This window comes from Eumetopias jubatus, unplaced genomic scaffold (genome assembly GCF_037043125.1).
Source record: "Eumetopias jubatus isolate StellerSeaLion01/CBP00866 unplaced genomic scaffold, mEumJub1_p1.0 scaffold_1, whole genome shotgun sequence".
NCBI lineage: Eukaryota > Metazoa > Chordata > Mammalia > Carnivora > Otariidae > Eumetopias > Eumetopias jubatus.
In genome coordinates this window covers 215,398,855-215,415,825 of record NW_028274807.1, presented here as the reverse complement: position 1 = coordinate 215,415,825, position 16,971 = coordinate 215,398,855, and the positions used below count along the sequence as shown (strand labels likewise).

General features: G+C 56.4%; 1 protein-coding gene across 1 annotated transcript; it reads right to left on the bottom strand.

Annotated features, from left to right (window-relative positions):
• Positions 1–364: 364 nt before the first annotated feature.
• UBXN6 (UBX domain protein 6) lies at positions 365–10,571 on the bottom strand. The gene is made up of 10 exons (XM_028126293.2): positions 10,418–10,571; positions 7,336–7,499; positions 6,945–7,009; positions 6,035–6,163; positions 3,246–3,343; positions 2,552–2,627; positions 1,741–1,825; positions 1,291–1,641; positions 1,029–1,177; positions 365–520 (listed from the first exon to the last, which is right to left on the bottom strand). Exons 1-10 carry the CDS (start codon positions 10,498–10,500, stop codon positions 392–394), a joined length of 1,329 nt encoding a protein of 442 aa, XP_027982094.1. The 5' UTR covers positions 10,501–10,571; the 3' UTR covers positions 365–391.
• Between the last annotated feature and the right edge of the window lie 6,400 nt (positions 10,572–16,971).

Sequence of the window (16,971 nt, the reverse complement as noted above, 5' to 3'; positions counted from 1 at the left end):
ATCACAGAACCGTGTCCTGACAGGCCCTGCATCTCCCTCTGCCGCTGTCCCCAGCGACCCCGTGGCTCAGCGTTAGGGCCAGCCGCGGCCATCCGGGCCACAGCACACAGGGACTGGGCCCGTGCCACAGGCCTACTCTCCTGCCCAGGGCCTCCGTGAACAGGCACGGCGGCTGTGTCCTGACAGCCCTCTCCAGGTGGCCGTCCCAGGCACATGTCGCAGCCGACCAGCCCCCTCCCTGTGCCCGCAGTGCTCTGTGGGCCAGGGCGGGCAGTTCCGGAGGAGCGGGGCACCCTGGGAGGGAGGAGACAGGGTGGGGGGGGGTAGTGGTGGAGGAAGCAGGAGAGCATGAGACAAACCCACGTGGGCTAAAGCCGACCCTGCTTTTATTTCACGAGAGCTTCTCAATGGCTGCCAGGAGCTCAGGTTTCAGAATAGATGGGTCCGGTTCGGCCCCGGCGGCCCTGATGTCCTCTAGCACTGCTGCGTCCCACGAGAAGGTCAGGAGGGCCGAGGGCACCTGCAGTGGGGCGAGAAGCCTCAGCCCCACTCCGGCCTTTATGTGATGGAGTCTTCACGCTCATTCCCTCGTGCTGGAGCCGGGGCCACACTCGCCCCGGGCAGCTCCCCACCAGGGACCGCACCCACCACAATCAGCCCATTCCCGCGGGCTGGCGAACAGCCCAGCCCGCGGCCGTCCCTCCAGTCTTCCCGAGGGAGGGTCTGAGCACCCCTCCCCAACCCCAGTTAAGTCCCTCATCTCCGATCCGTCTGCCTTGGTTCTGCTCTGCAGAGAACTCTAACACGCCTGCCACGTCCCCACTCTCTAGGTGGAAACCGGGGCAGAGGCACGGCACTTGGGGGCATGCCGCACGTACATGGGAAGGTGGGACTCGAACCCAGGGCCCCGGCCCCCACGCCGCCCACCGCTGAAAGTGGCCGCCCTCTCGGGGAGTTTGTGCAGGGCAGGGAAACCCAGAGATGCTCCCCCGCCACCCCCAACCCCATGCAGGGAGCCCATCACTCACCAGCCCGCACTCGTTGAAGGCCAGGCTCTCGTCCTCCGACAACCTCTGCCCGCCCGAGGCCAGCAGGTCGAAAGGCAGCCAGTCGCTCTGCAAGGCCTCCCGGACGAATGCATACAGGGCGGCCACACGCTCCCGGGCATAGAAAGTCCCTGGGTGGGGCAGGACAGTCAGTGGGGCTGTGGTCCACAGGAGCCCTCCCCCCGGGAGCACCCCAGGGCCCACCCACTCCTCCTGCCACAGCGCCGGCCCCGCGGGCACCCACCCTGGAGGAGGCAGCCGTCGGGGAGGCGGACGCGCAGCAGCGTGTAGGTGTACTTGCGCATCTCCCTCTGCTCCTCCCGCTCCCGCATGGCCTTGGTCCGCAGCACGCTCAGCCGCTCCACGGCCTCGGACCTGAGCCTCTGTTCCCGCTTGATCTCCTCTGCCGTGAGGTTGAAGAAGTCCCCGGGCAGGTCAAACTGGGAGGCCATGGGCGAGGGTCGGAAGACCCGGCGCTGGCGGGCCAGTGTGGCCCGCACGGGCTCGGCGACCAGCAGCTGCTCCTTGTGCCTCTGCAGGCTCTGGGGCTGGGCCAGGGCGGCCTCGCTCAGCACGTAGAACTCATCGGGGCCCTCTGGGGCACGCACAGAGGTCACTCTGCTGCCGCAGGGAGAGGCCCCCACCCTGCTCTCCTCTTCCCAGCACAGCCAAGACCCTGCTCTACCTCCCTTACCCTGATCGGGAACCGGAAGCAGCGCCTTCTGGAAACCGATGGCCTCAAAAAACTCGTGGGTCCCTTCCAGGCAGTTAATGCGCTCCTGCAGGAGTGGAGCCAGAGGTCACACAAGGCCTTGGGGCCTCTGTGAGGCCACCAGCCTCGCCGACCACCCTGCCAGGCTCCGAGTTCCCTGGTGTTGGAGCAACTGCTAACGGGGTGAACCCGCTGAAGCCGTCCCCAGAGCGGAGCACGCTCGCCCCCACACAGGCTGCAGGGCCTCCACCAGCGGCCCGCGGAGGTCATCAAGCGGGTGAAGAAGGAGGCTGAAGAGCCAAAGGACAACAGGAGGGTCCAGAGGTGGGGGAGACCAGCTGCGTGTGATGCTGGGGGCAGGAAGGGGGCAGGCGGCGTCCACGGCCACCAGGGGACAGCAGGCGCCCTGCCAGTAGCACAGCTAACACGGGCCATGGTGGCGGGACCCTGAGGTTTCTCCACAGAAACCCCAAGTCTGCGCTTATGGGAGAAACCTCACCAGTGACGACGGCTTCCCAAAGCATTCAAATTAAAGTCAAAACCCGCTGGAGGTGGTGGGGAGAGCAGACAAAATACACGGTATGCACGACCTGTGTTCACAAAGCCCCGGTTCCCTGTCCGCCTCCGGCCGCCCACCCCACCCCACCCCACCATCCCTGGAGGAGCCCTCCAGCTGCCCGATTCTGGCCCCCCCGGGCCGCGGTGAGCTGCCTCCCCGCCGCACGGGGTGCCGTGCGTGCATGTGCGTGCGTGCGCAGGGCCCGGCCACACTGGCCGCCCGGGGCAGCCTCACCTGGAACACTCTGTTCTGCAGCTTGATCTTCCTGTACTTCTCCTCCTCGGGGTGCAGGCAGATGTTGTCCAGGTACCTGGGGTGGAACGGCAAGGAGCAGCTGAAGAGTCCTACCTGGCCTCATGGTGACAGGGACCCCAGAGGGGCGCCATCGCACCTTGGCCGCCCCACGAAGCCCACCCCCTGGTGCTGACAGCCCCCACTGCTGCCCCTGACACAGCCCACCGGGGGACCAACCCCGGGCCTCCTCCTTGGTCCTGCCTCCCCTGAGGGCACCAACACACACAGCAGTGGGGTGCAGCAGACAGAGCCAGAATAAGGGACCACTAAAGCCTCTGGGTCCCCAGCAGCTCGTGAGCTGCACGGACTTCCTGGCATCCTTCCTCCCCCAGGCCTGTTCGAACAGAGGAGGGGAGTGGGGTGGTACCCTGCCTCCTTCACGCATTCCTTTGATGATCCCGAAGGAAAGCCAGGCTTGGGACTCCCTGATTTGGTAAACCCCTTCATTTTACAGACAGGTAAACTGAGGCCCAGAGAAGCCAAGCCCCTTTTCTGAGGGCTCGGGGGGGGGGGGGCACAGGGTGGGGCCTGGCTGCACTCCCAGCGCTGTGTTCCTTCCAGACTCTCCCAGCAGGTTGTGGTGGGGGTTGGGGGGGGGGGCGACACTCTGGTGGGAGGGCAGCTGTCTGCTCACTTGGCAATGGTGTCCACACCCAGCTTCACCCTGTCCCGGTCTCTGTTGAACGTGTGGATCTTCATGATGGAGGCAGCCACAGGGTCGGTGGAGAAGTGCTGGGAGGAGGGAGGGAAATGTATCAGCCACCCGTCCTTCCTCCCCCCAGCAGCCCGGTCTCACTGCTCAGGTGACATCGGTGACAACGGCCCCCTGGCAGGCCAGGAGCGTTTCCCTGAAACACACGCAACCGTGCGTTCTCAGCAAAGGAAGAGAAGGAGAGAGCCCTTCAGTGGCTTGGGCCTCATCCTGCCCCCACCTCTAGGGAAGAGGGGCCATCACACGCCAGATGATGCCCAGTTTCCCAGTTTAGTTGCCGGGGGCGGGGGGGGACACAGAGGGCAACACAGAGAAAGCAGTCTGCAGAGGGGAGGCGCACACACAGCCGGAGGGGCATGTTCTCAAGACGCGGCCAGGCCAGGCCTGAGCGTCCTCCCAGCCTCCTCAGGAACCACCACAGCCCCCCGGGGGGAGAGCTGCTGCCCCAAAGGCTGCTCTCAGGTGTTTCCAGGAGACCTGTGGCCACGTTTAAATCAGGACCAGGGCCCGAGAGCAGACAAGGGACAAAGGAGCAGAACGTCCAGAAAGGACCCAAATCCGTACAGAAACGTGCTTTGTTATAAAGGCAGATTTCACAACCATGACCAAGAAGCAGGTGTTTTCAATAAAAGGGGGTGTCGGGGGAGGAGAAGAAGCGAGGTAGCTATCAGGGAAAAACCAGCACTGGCTTCATGCCTCATGCGCTACAGGGTGGTAGCTTCCAGTTGGATTGACGTGGTTTTTATGGTTTTTCTGGATCAAAGTTTTAAACATTAAATTACAAAACGCAAAACAGAAAGGCACTAGAAAAACCATGGAAAAATCATTTTAATTCCAAAGCGAGGAAGGCCTTTCTCAGTGTGCCACAAAACCCAGAAGCCATAGGACCAACACGTTGAATCATAAAGATCAAAAACCTCTATGCTGCAAGGCGACCCTGAGCACAAACCAAAAATGAAAAACTAGGAAAATATTCACAATTCACATTATATGCAAAAGACCGATTTCCCTAATATGCAAAGAGTGCCTACAGATCAACTTCAGAAAAAGTCCAGGGGCACCTGGGGGGCTCCGTCGGTTACGCGTCCAATTCTTGGTCGCAGTTCAGGTCTCGACGTCAGAGTTGTGGGATCGCCTGCACTGGGCTCTACGCTGGACATGGAGCCTACCTTTTTTTTTTTTTTTAAGATTTATTTAATTAAGAGAGAGAAAGAGAGAGAGGGCGCACACAGAGAGAGAGGGAGAGGGAGCAGCAGACTCTCCGCGGAGCAGGGAGCCCAATGTGGGGCTGGATCCCAGGACCCCAGGATCATGACGTGAGCTGAAGGCACACGCTTAACGACCAAGCCACCCAGGCGCCCCAGGCATGGAGCCTACCTAAAACATCCATCCATCCATCCATCCGTGCATCCGTACGTACATAAAAAGCCCCACTACTCGACAGAAAAATGAGCAAAGGATGCATTCTCATAGGAAAACGTGGCCAATCTGAACCCAAATGAAGGAAATGCACGATAAAACTATCTCGAGGTATTTCCACCTATCAATTCGGGTGAAGACAAAGAGTCTGCACACCCCAGGGATGGTGTGGGCACCATGATGCGGTGGAGCGTGAACCCCTGGAGGTGCAGCAGCCGCCGCTGCCCACGCCGCACACACGCATCCACCCAGCGCTCCCGCCCGCCCCGGGACTGAGCCCAGCGCTCAGAGAAACGTGCGGCCCAGGCTCTGCGTCCCGTCCGCGTTCCCGCCAGTAAAAGACGCACTCCCAGCATGCTCCTCAGCAAGGAGCTCGCTAAACGGCTACGGGACTTATGGGGAAGTCGTTAACGACGCAGAACTTCCTCTCAGATGGTTCAGAAAAAACTAGAAAGGGGTGAGAGAGCAAATGGGGAAAAACGTTAACACCTGGGAACTCGGGGTAAGGGCAACAGATGCCCTTGTCCTCACCCCTCGGTCTTGCGAATATGTTCAGTTAACACAGGAGGAGGGCAGTAAGGAGGCAGGTGGAGTTAAGGTTGCTCATCAGCAGGCCTTAAAATAGGGAGATTAGCCTGGATTATCCTGGTGGGTGAAGCGTAATGTCGAGGTCCCTTCAAGGGGAAGAGAGAAGAGAGGCGGCCTGAGAAAGGCCGGGGCCTGGTGCGCAGGCTGTGAGGAGGGATGGAGACACCAGGGACAGCCTGGAAGCTGGACAAGGCCAGGCCGCATTCTCCCCTGGAGTGTCCAGAAGGAACTCAGGCCCGCTGCCACCTTGATTTAAGCCCAGTCGGACCCGCAGCATGCTCCTAGCTTCCAGAACCGGGAAGGAATGGTGGGGGCTGGGGGGTGGGCAATACCCTGGTGGGAGGGCAGCCGCCGTCTGAAGTAGTTTGAAGACACCAGCTTCGTCAGAGTTTGTTACACCGGGGACAGGAAACTCGGAACCTGGGCTCGGGGGTTTGACAGCTGTACCTATTTGGAACCTCTCTCTGGAAAGGGTCCGAAACCATGTAGAGTGGTCACCTCCAGGAAGGGTGGCTTTTCTCCACCCACACTGGTGCATTTGAATTTCGTACCCCACAAACGCACTGCCTCTTCAAAAAGACGACAGCAGACACCGTCCACACAGGCAGAGGTGTCACCGAGGACCCGTGCCACCCAGCTCTCTGGAGCAGCTCTGGCACCAGGACCCAGAGGGCGGGGCGGCGGGAAACGGGGCTGCCACTCACCGAAAGAATGGCCTCTTTGATGTGGGCATCCCGCTGGTCCTTCCTGAGCGTGGCCCCGGTGAGCGGGCACGTGAAGCACACGCTGGGCACCGCCAGATGGGCTGAGCCTTCCTCTTTGGCCTCGGGCACCTGGGGGGGTGGGGGTGCAGGCGGCTGAGCCCCCCTGGTCCCGACGCCACTCCCTCTGCTTGTTAGCGCTGCGACACCCTGGCCCTGCTCCGGAGCCCCTCCCAGGCCGCCTTCTGCTCTGTAAAATGGCTCTGCAGGGCCAGCTCACAACTAAACGACGGGAACAGAAAGTGTGTGGCGGCTTTGGACGCGGGGCGAATGCTCAGTGGTGCCTGCTGTTCGTGGTCCCCTGATCTCGTGAGGAGGCGGCCACGGTGGGCGAGTCAGGAGTCAGTGTGCCCTAGTTGAGTCCAGGCCGCTCTCTGGACCTCCGTCCCGAGGCACTGTCTAGAGCCTCTTCCGTTCTAAAACGCAGTGAGACCTCGAGGGTCAGGCTGCTCAGAACACCCTTTCTGCCAAGCTCTCCTTTAAAGCCCACCTAGCCCAGCAAGGCCCCCCTGATGACACCAGTCTCCGGACAGCCCCCCCACCTCCCGAGAAAACAGCTGAGGGCAGGAGTTGAGCGTGAAGGTCGCAGTCAACCCCACCTTCAAACCACAGCCTGCCTCCACTGTTCCAGGCGGGGTTCCCCTAAACTGCCTTTGTGCACAAGGCCAGACGTGACCTCTATCCACCCTGACATCTCCTCTGTGTCCCCCACCCCAGCATCATGTGCTTCCAGCCCAGCGCTGGGCACCCGGCTGGCAATGAGAAAATGGCCAATTAGACCAGTGCGGGCGAGAATCAGCTCCCTGCTCCAGGATCCCCCTCGGGTGTCCCACTGCCCCGCAGATGCCGTTACCGTGTTGGTCCCCGGGGCCTCTGTGCTCCCGCTGACAGTCGCTTCAGCTCGAAGTTCCTTTCTCACTGGAGACAGGACAGAGATGAGCAGGTGTGGGCCCTGCTCTGTCCCCAGGCACACACCCCTGAGACCGGAGTGGGCCAAGTTCGAGTCCTTCCCCCACTCAGGCCCCCCTGACTGAGCCACCTCCCCCTGCCCCTAGGCTTCCCCTGATGGCCTGGTGACCCCTGTCTCGGCTCCCTTCTCCCCTCCTCAGCCTTCCAGACCCCAGCACCCTTGCACCTTTCCACCCTGCACTCCCCTCCACCCCAACGACTTGAAACTTTAAAGTCCCCAAAGTTGCTGGTCACGTAACTATTTCTCTCCAGGGCCAAGCACAGGTCTCGCTCACCCTGGTTCCGGATGGACTCCTGCGACGTGGGGCCTCGGGACCTTGGCTGCTTTTGTTCAAGCCGGGCCAGGGCTGCCGCAGCCGCCATCTGGGCCTCATCAGTGGGTCCCTGGCGGGGTTGCCGCAGTGCTGGCTGGTTGGGTTTTTCTTTGGGGGCCCTCTCCCTGGAGAGAGGCAGAGGAAAAGTGAGGTGACACGGGGTCAGACAGAAAAGCCTCTGTCCCTCTCCCACTTCTGCTCCATCAGACAGACCCGACCCTCTTTCCCAGCGGCCACCTGCAGCCACTAGATGGTTCTATCACAGAAGAGCCCCTGGGGGCAGATGGCAGCTCTGCTCCCAGCTCTGCCCCTGGGGGCAAGTCCTGCACGGGCCTGGGCCTCAGGGTCATGGCGGCTAAACAAGGGTAATGGCAGCCCCACCCACACGGGCCACCACAGCGCAGCAGTGAGAAGGCACCCCATTGCCTTCAGGAGCCGAGGAGACTCACAGGCGTCACTCCTCAACTCCATCCCTCCCCTGAGCAAGATCAACCCTGCCAATTTACGGTAGCCAGGCCCCGAAGCTTCATTTAGGGAGCACCTACAGTTTGCGCGGCAGTATGCCAGGTCACACGGCAGGTGCTGCGTTTGCGCTCGCCTCCACCTGGGGAAGACAAGCACGGGATGCGTGCTCCCGGATCTACATGGCACAGAAGTGACCTGGCCTTCCCCTGCGGAGAAGTCCCTCCTCACACCCTGCTCTGATTCACTTGCCTTGCCTCCTTCCCTCGAGACCCTCTCCCGACCCCAGGACTTTCTGAGCAGCCAAGGCTCTGGGTCCGCGGTCTCACTCCTCCTGCCCCGCTCAGGTACGCAGGCTTTCCATGGCCCGAGGCCTCTGGGGCCTGCTTCCTGCCCATCCCGGCCCCTCTGCCCACAGCTGACAACCTCACGTTGAAGAAAAGATGGATCACGTAGCCCCACCCTAGCCCCATGTGACATTTAGTTCTATAAAAACACCTGTTTTCAAGACACCTTACTTGCTCTACTGAAGGCTCCACTGGGCAGCCACAGGGATCCTTCTAAAACCTAAGCCAAAGCTTGTCACTCCTGCACCAAGCCCTTCCACCACACGCACAACACAGTCCTAAAGCCTCCCCGGCCTGTAGGCCCTTCACACCTCTCGATCTACACCGCTTTCCTGCTGTTGCTTCCACAGGCCCAACTGGCTCCTACCACAGGGCCTTTGCACTTTCTGCACTTTCTGCCCAGAAAGTTCTGATGTTCTGTCTGCATGTGGGATGAGGAAAGGAGGTCTGGGAGTGGTTGGGGCTGCTTCAGAGTGAGAGAGTGAGAGAGTGAGAGTGAGAGTGAGTGTGTGTGTGTGTGTGTGTGTGTGTGTGTGTGAGAAGATTGAATTTCATGGCTGAACTTCACCTCCTCTGGCTCTCGCCTCAAATGTCTCCTTCCCACTGAGGGGTTCCGGGATGCCCTAACAGTCCCCCAAATCACTTGTTATCTCCTGATCCGGCGTATTTTTCTTCACGGCCCTGAGTACCTGACCTCTCACCACACGTGTGCTGGTTTATCTGTCCGTATCTCCCCACTGGACGCGGAGCCCCGAGACAGCAGAGACCTTCCCTTATGCGTGACACCCACGACAGCACTTGTCACACACCCTGAACCCCCAGTCTTGCCCCAAGCATGTCACAGAAGCCTGGATCTCCAGGCGACTTCCCTCTTTTCTCCTCCCAGGCCTCTTGTCTGACACAGCCGTCACCCACACGGCCCCTGCCTCCTTCCTGTCACGCTCAGTCCCGGCTGCACCAGCCCCCACCTCTGCCCACTACTTGTCGAACAAACGAATGGACCCCCTTGTCTGGTCCACCCCTTCGCCCTGGCCCTCTCTTAAGCTACCCTCCTCTCTCAGGCTCCCAGGACCTGATTCGGTCTCTACTGGGCTTCCCTCCCTGACTCAGGAACTTGGCCCTAGTGGGCCTCCTTCGCCCCACTCCTAGGAACCCCCAATCCCCATGACGGAGGCCCTGACGTCACGTACCCACTCTCCCTCACCCACCCCCCGCTGCCTCATGATTCCCTCCCTGCCGCCTCCCTGCCTACCGTCACTGCCCACCTCTTCACAAACCCTTCCGTTATTCCCTCCAGACGCCACCCAGGACTGACATCTTTCTTCAGCCACTCCCCTTCCTAGAGCCCACCCAGTCCCCAAAGCCCCTGCCCCCTCTACACTTCCTTTGCTCGTCCCAGCCCACCAGAGCCCTCCGTCCCCCGTCCTCCCATGCTCCAGCTCTTCACACTCCTCCCCGCCCAGTCTCCAGACTTGCTCCTGGCCCTTCTCTTCTCCGAGGCCTCCCCAGACGATCCACAGTGGCCTGGATGTGCACTCCACTGGCCTTCCCTCTTCTACCCTCTCCTCCCGGGTCGCCCTCAGGACCTCCCTTCTGATTCAACCTTCGCCCACAAGGTACCCATCTCCTCCCTGTCACGGATGCCTCCAGCCCCCCACCTCCATCACCACCCTGCCTCCATTTCCCTCCCAGACCTTCCTAAGCCGCTCCGACCCCCGCGCCCCCAATTCACCGAGACCTGTTCTGACCCCGCTTCAGTCTCCCTGGCCCTAACCTCACTTACCCCGTCCTCCCTCACGCTCCAGAACCAGGGCCCAGACCCCCATCGCCATGGACGCTAAGCTTCAGCACTCTTTACGACCCCAGCTGTACTTGCTTCTCCCGGCTTTGTGTGCAATCTGTGAACACCTAGATTCCTCCAAACCTAGGCGACGCCCCCTCGGGGCCCCTTTCCAGTCCACATGTCCCCCTACGGTTTCTCCACTGACCCCCATCTCTGCACCCCGCCCCCTAGCTCCCGCCTCCAGCCCCGCCCCCCGGGCCTCGCCTCCCACCCCGCCCCGCCCCCGGAGGCTACCCCTCCCCCTTCTCCCACCCTCGCCCCCCCGTACCCCGCCCCCAGAGATCTCTCCCCACCCCCAGACGCTCACACGCCCCTCCCCGCCCCTGGCCCTCTCTGGTCTCCCTGTCCCGTCCTTGCTCTCGGATCTCAAGCCTCAGCGCCGGTCACATACCCCACGGACTCCGTGAGCTTCTGACCAGGTCCCGCGCTCTTGAACTTGATGTCAGCTTTGATCTCCTGGAAGAATTTCTTCATGGTGGCGGCGGGCCCGGCGGCTGGGGGCCGCGGGGGGCGGGGGGCGCAGGGCCCAGTCGGGGTGGGGCCTGCAGGAGCCAACAACCGGAAAGAAAATACCTCGTTCCCGGAAGTCCCGCCTTCAGGATGCCCCCCCCCCACGTGACAATCGGCCGGGGGTGCCTCTCTGGCTCTCTGCGCCTCGCTGGCCGGCGGCGGCCGCTCTGCACCCTCGGGCCGCGTCTCGGTGCTTTTTCCGGACTCCGTTGCCAGGGGCGACGAGCGCGCTTCCCGCTGGAGGCTGCGCCGCGTTCCCCCAAGCGAGCGATGAACGAACGGATAGGGCGAGACCGGCCCACCGAACTTGGTCCTGACCTGTTCCCTGCGGGAGAGCCTTCCCTGACTTCCGCGCGCAGTTCAGTGTGGGGGCGTTCAAGGCCGTAGCGACCGTCCCCGTGCCCGGCGCCAGTGGTTCTCTCGGACACACGTGCTGGGGCACGTGGGAGAGGGCGCACGAGCGAGGACCTGGGGACCCACGGTGGCGCATCCCCACGGGGCTTGGGCCAAGGAGCACTAACGTCATCCTGAGGGCCTTCACAGGACTTAGGGAAGAAGCCGGTGCAGCCCAAACTAACCTTGCAGAGCTTTGGTTTCCTGGGAAGTGGGGATAAGACTGGCACCCACCTCGTAGGACCCCATTGTAAAGGTCACGATGCCGTCAGAAAGCTTTCAATAAATGTCAGACGTTATAATGACTTGCTCTTTTCATATCTGAGAGTCGGCTGTGTACCAGCAGGGAAGAAAACACAAATCCCCTGACCTCGCAGACCTCATGGTGTTTTCGATGGGGTTGGGAAGAAAGACAACGCGATAAGTAAAGACTGTGGCACAGCAGATGGTGTTAAGGGCTCGAGAGAAACGGTGGACGTTGGGACCAAGGGAGGGCGGGTGGGGACAGATTGCAGCATCACTTAAGGGGGGCAGGCGCAGGAGAGGGGGGTGCATTTGTGAGACCACGGGGGAAATGCCGATGTGTGTGGGCATCACATAATATAAAGGAACTACAGTTACTTTTTTAGGCGTGAGAAAAGGCACGGTGGTAGCTTCGGTTCATCCGAGGTTTTTTGTTTTCTCTTTTGACCTCTTTCATCCATTTCTCCCAGCCCCCTGCCTCAGGCAACCCACCATGGGCTCTCCTTATCTATAAGCTTGGTGGGGTTCTTCTTGTTTCTTCTTACTTTCTTTGTTTAGATTCCACATATAAGAGAGATCCTACACTGTTTGCTTTTCTCTGCCTGACTCGTTTCACTTAATGCCCTTGAGGTCGGTCCACGTTGTCACAAGTGGCAAGATTTCATTCTTTTTTTTGGCAGAGTCATATTTCATTGTATATCCATACCACCTCTTCTTTATCCATTCGTCCTTCGGTGGGCACGTGGGTTGTTTCCATAGATGGCCATTGTGAATCGTGCTGCAATGAACATGGGGGTTGCACATATCTTTTCCAATTAGTGTTTCTGTTTTCTTTCTTCAGCTACTCAGAGGTGTAATTGTTGGGTCGCAATACTTCTATTTTTTTTTTAATTTTTAGAAGATTTTATTTATTTATTTATTTATTTATTTATTTATTTATTTATTTGACCGAGGATGAGAGAGGGATGAGCAGACTCTGTGCCAAGCTTGGAGCCAACTCAGGGCTCCATCCCACAATCCTGAGATCATGCCCTGAGCCGAAACCAAGAGTCAGACACTCAACCAACTAAACCACCCAGGCGCCCCTGGTACTTCTATTTTTAATATTTTGAGGGACCTTTACACTGTTTTCCACAGTGGCTATACCAATTTACATTCCCACCAACAGTGCATAAGCGTTCCTATTTCTCCACATCCTCACAACACTTGTTTGTCTCTTTAATAATAGCCATTTTAACAGGTATCAGGTGATATTTTGTGGTTTCGATTTGCATTTTCCTAATAATTAGTTGATCACCTTTTCATGTACCTGTTGGCCATCTATGTTTTCTTTGGGAAAATGTCTTCAGATGGAGGAGGGAGCCCTGAGCCAAGGAATGGAGGCAGCTTCTAGAAGCTGGAAAAGGCAAGGAAACGGTTTCTCCCCTAGGGCCTCCAGAAGGAGCACAATTTGGCCAACACATGGATTTTAGCTCAATGAGACTCATTTTGGACTTCTGACCTCCAAAATGGTAAAAATAAATTTGCATTATTTGAAGCCACTAAGTTTGTGGTAATTTGTTTCCTAAACAATAGGTAAGGAAAGCAACCCCTAGGCTGTACGACCCTAAGGATGAGTACTGATATTTCTCACCAATTGACAGGGGAGATTGTAAAGTTCGAAACACACTTGTCCATACCCCCACGGCTTGCAGAGAGAAGATTCAACCCCAGGGCCAGCAGATCTAATGACACTTCAGTGAGGTGCTTCTCAAGTCATAATGCACACTGGAGTCCCACGGAGAGCTTGTTTAAATGTACATTCTGAGGCATAGGTCTTGAGTGGGCTATGAATCTGCATCCCCATCCTCCCACCTCCCACCCCCAGGTGAGAATGCAGGAGTCTGGGCTAGGAGGACTGGAACTTCCCCTGGCACTGAGCAGGCCAGAACAGATGAATATGTTACTCTTACAGCTCAGGTGGGGAGAAGCTCTTGGGTAAGTAGAATCCAACACTCGGCGGGGGAGGGGGGGGTGCTACCCCACTGCCTCAGTTTCCCCATCTGGAAAGCAGGGATGACAAATAACTAACATGGGAATGAAACTAACTATGTTCATAACATACTACATAACGCGGGGCGCCTGGGTGGCTCAGTCGTTGGGCGTCTGCCTTCGGCTCATGTCACGATGCCAGGGTCCTCCAGATGGAGACCTGAGTTGGGCTCCCTGTTCGGTGGGGGGCCTGCTTCTCCCTCTCCCACTCCCCCTGCTTGTGTTCCCTCTCTCTCTGTCTCTCTCTCTGTCAAATAAATAAAATCTTAAACTAACAAACAAACATACTACATAATGCAGCCTGGGGGTACCTGCCTGGCTCAGTTGGTGGAGTGTGCAACTCTCGGTCTCGGGGTCGTGAGCTCAAGCCCCACATTGCAGGCAGAGGTTACTTAAAAATAATAATAATAATAATAGGGGTGCCTGGGTGGCTCGGTCACTCAAGCGTCTGCCTTTGGCTCAGATCATGATCTCAGGATCCTGGGATGGAGCCCCACGTCTGCTTCTCCATCTCCCTCTGCCCCTCACCTGCTTGTGCTCTCTCGCTCTCAAATAAATAAATAAATCTTATAAAAAGAAAAAAACATTTAAGGAAATGATTCAAAACGTTAGAAAAATGGGCACCTGGGTGGCTCAGTCCGTTAAGCTTCTGCCTTCGGCTCAGGTCATGATCCCAGGGTCCTGCCTGAGATTGAGCCCCGAGCGGGGCTCCCTACGACGGGCTCCCTGCTCGGCAGGAGAGTCGGCTTCTCCCTTTTCCTCTGCCCCACCCCTGCTAGTGTTTTCTCTCTTGCTCACTCTCTCTCTCCAATGAATACATAAAATTTTTGAAAAAAGTTATAATAATAATAATGTGGCCTGGAGGGCGCCTGGGTGGCTCAGTTGGTTAAGCAACTGCCTTCGGCTCAGGTCATGATCCAGGAGTCCCGGGATCGAGCCCCACATCGGGCTCCCTGCTCAGCGGGGAGTCTGCTTCGCCCTCTGACCTTCCCCCCTCTCATGCTCTCTCTCTCTCATTCTCTCTCTCAAATAAATAAATAAAATCTTTAAAAAAAATAATGTGGCCTGGAACATACTGGCTGCTCAATAAATGTTACTGATTTTTTGAAGAATTTATTTTATTTTATTTATTTATTTTAGATTTTTTATTTATTTATTTGACACAGAGAGAGACAGTGAGAGAGGGAACACAAGCAGGGGGAGTGGGAGAGGGAGAAGCAGGCTTCCCGTTGAGCAGGGAGCCCAACGTGGGGCTCAATCCCAGGACCCTGGGATCATGACCTGAGCCAAAGGCAGACGCTTAACGACTGAGGCACCCAGGCACCCCTTATTTTTATTTTATTAAAGATTTTATTTTTAAGTGATCTCTACACCCAACGTGTGGCTTGAACTCATGACCCTGAGATCAAGAATCACAGGCTCTACTCACTGAGCTAGGCTGGTGCCCCTAAATGTTACTTATCATTGTACTTGGCTAAGTGGGTAGTAAATATTCCCTCATGATAGTCCCCCAGTAAGCTGGGGACCAAGCCTGTAGCACACAGTAGGTGCTCAGACCACCTGCTGGTTAGAGGGGGCTGTGTCTTGCCGATCTGGGAGGGCAGTGGTGGTGCCAGCTTGCCTGTTCTGGCCGGGTGCCAGGCCCCATTTCTTAGGGAACAGGAAGTAACTTTAGGGAACAGGAAGTAACCTCCTCAGGTGATGATTAACTGCTCAACCACTGTCTTCACTGGCCTCTCGTCTGGCAGGAAGACATGGATCCTCTCCTGCCTCGGCCTGCCACTTTGCGGGTCCCTCCCCACCTTCTGGGAGCATGCTGGCCTCAGCTTTCATCAAAGCTTCATCGTTTCCTAGCTGCTCAATGTAGCTCAATGAGGTCTGGGCAGGGAGTCTGGTTTTCTGCCCTGGTTCAAGGTCCAGGGGCAATGTATGCACAGAATCAGGAGGGCTTTGGAAAGGGGGACCTGCAGACATGAAATCTGAGCCCCTGGACTCCATGTCTGACCTCAGGCAAGGCACGCCCCCCTCTGGGCCTATGTCTCTCTACCTACCTAATTCAGGCCCCTCCTCACCGTTTTCCTCATTCCTTGTTCCATGTCCACACTTGTCTCCTGTGTGATTTAGCAAATATAAGATATAGGACACCCCTTAGATCTGAATTTTTGATAAACAAATATTTTAATGGTATCTATATAACATTGAGTTACAATTTTAACCATTTTAAGGAACTATGAATCAGGTATTTCTATTTGATGATATTTATTATTAATTTTTACTGTCGTAAAATATACATAACATAAAATTTACCCTTTCAACCATTTTTAAGTGCACAGCTCAGCGGCATGAGGCACACTCACACTGTTCTGCAACCACCCCACCCTCTGTCTCCAGAACTTTCCATCTCCCCAAACTGAGACTCTCTCCCCATGAAGCACGGACTCTCCACCCCCTGCCCCAGCCCTGGCTCCCACCCTCTCCTCTCTGTCTGTGTGGATGGGACTCCTCTGGGGACCTCCTGGGAGTGGGGTCCTGCGGGATGTGTCCTGCTGTGTCCGGCTTATTTCATTGAGCATAATGTCTTCAAGGTTCATGCATGTTGTTGGATGTGTAACAAATAATTTTCTAGTATAGGCATGTCACAAATATTGCATGAGACAAACAGAACATACTTATACTGGAAATGTATTTGTTGTGTATCTGCCATTCTGATTTAACTGGGCACTCTGAATTTTATCTGACAATTCTACCTTCTAGTCCTTCTCCGCCCGAGAAATCACTTTTAGACACAGCTTTGTTGATATATAATTTACATACCCTAAATTTCACCTGTGTTAAGGATACAATTTGGGGCGCCTGGGTGGCTCAGACGTTAAGCAACTGCCTTCGGCTCAGGTCATGGTCCCGGGGTCCTGGGATCGAGTCCCGCATCGGGCTCCCCACTCTGCGGGAGAACTGCTTCTCCCTCGCCCACTCCCCCTGCTTGTGTTCCCTCTCTCACTGTGTTTCTCTCTGTCAAATAAATAAAATCTTTTAAAAAAAAGGATACAATTCAATGAATTTCATTGTATATTTGCCAAGTAGTAAGACCATCACCACAATCTAGAACATTTCCATCATCCCAAAAAGAAACCTCATACCCCTTTGTATGAAATTATCAATTTTTAACTCTGGATTCCTACCCCTAGCTCAAGGCAACTACTTTCTGTCTTGAAAGATTTGCCTTTTTTGGGCATTCCATCAAATGGCATATGATGTTGGAGAATATGTGACCTTTTTTTTTTTAATTTTTTTATTGTTATGTTAATCACCATATATTACATAATTTGTTTTGGTGTAGTGTTCCATGATTCATTGTTTGTTCATAACACCCAGTGCTCCATGCAGAATGTGCCCTCCTCAATACCCAGCACCAGGCTAACCCATCCCCCCACCCTCCTCCCAATATGTGACCTTTTGTCTGGCTTATTTCACTGAGTATAGTGTTTTTGAGGCTCATCCAGGTTGTAGTGTGTGTCGGTGCTGCTTTTCTTTTCATTGCTGAAGAGTGTTCCTTGTAAGGATATAGCACATTGGTTTTATCCATTCACCTGTTGATGGACACTTGGGTCTTTCCACTTTTTGGTTGTTGTGAATCATGCTGTGATGACTATTAGTGTACAGGTATTTGTGGGGAATGTGTTTTCATTTCCCTTGGGTAGATACCTAGGGATGGAGTCGGTGGGTCATGTGGCTAAGTCTATGTTTAACTTTTTTGTTTTTCAAGATTTT

Excerpts from the sequence above, each read along its gene's own strand:
- UBXN6 (XM_028126293.2), bottom strand. The coding sequence starts at position 10,500 with ATGAAGAAATTCTTCCAGGAGATCAAAGCTGACATCAAGTTCAAGAGC. Across the intron at positions 7,010-7,335 it reads GGAGTCCATCCGGAACCAGG|TGAGAAAGGAACTTCGAGCT; the intron begins GTGAGCGAGACC and ends TCCTGTCTCCAG. Across the intron at positions 1,178-1,290 it reads CGACGGCTGCCTCCTCCAGG|GGACTTTCTATGCCCGGGAG; the intron begins GTGGGTGCCCGC and ends TGCCCCACCCAG.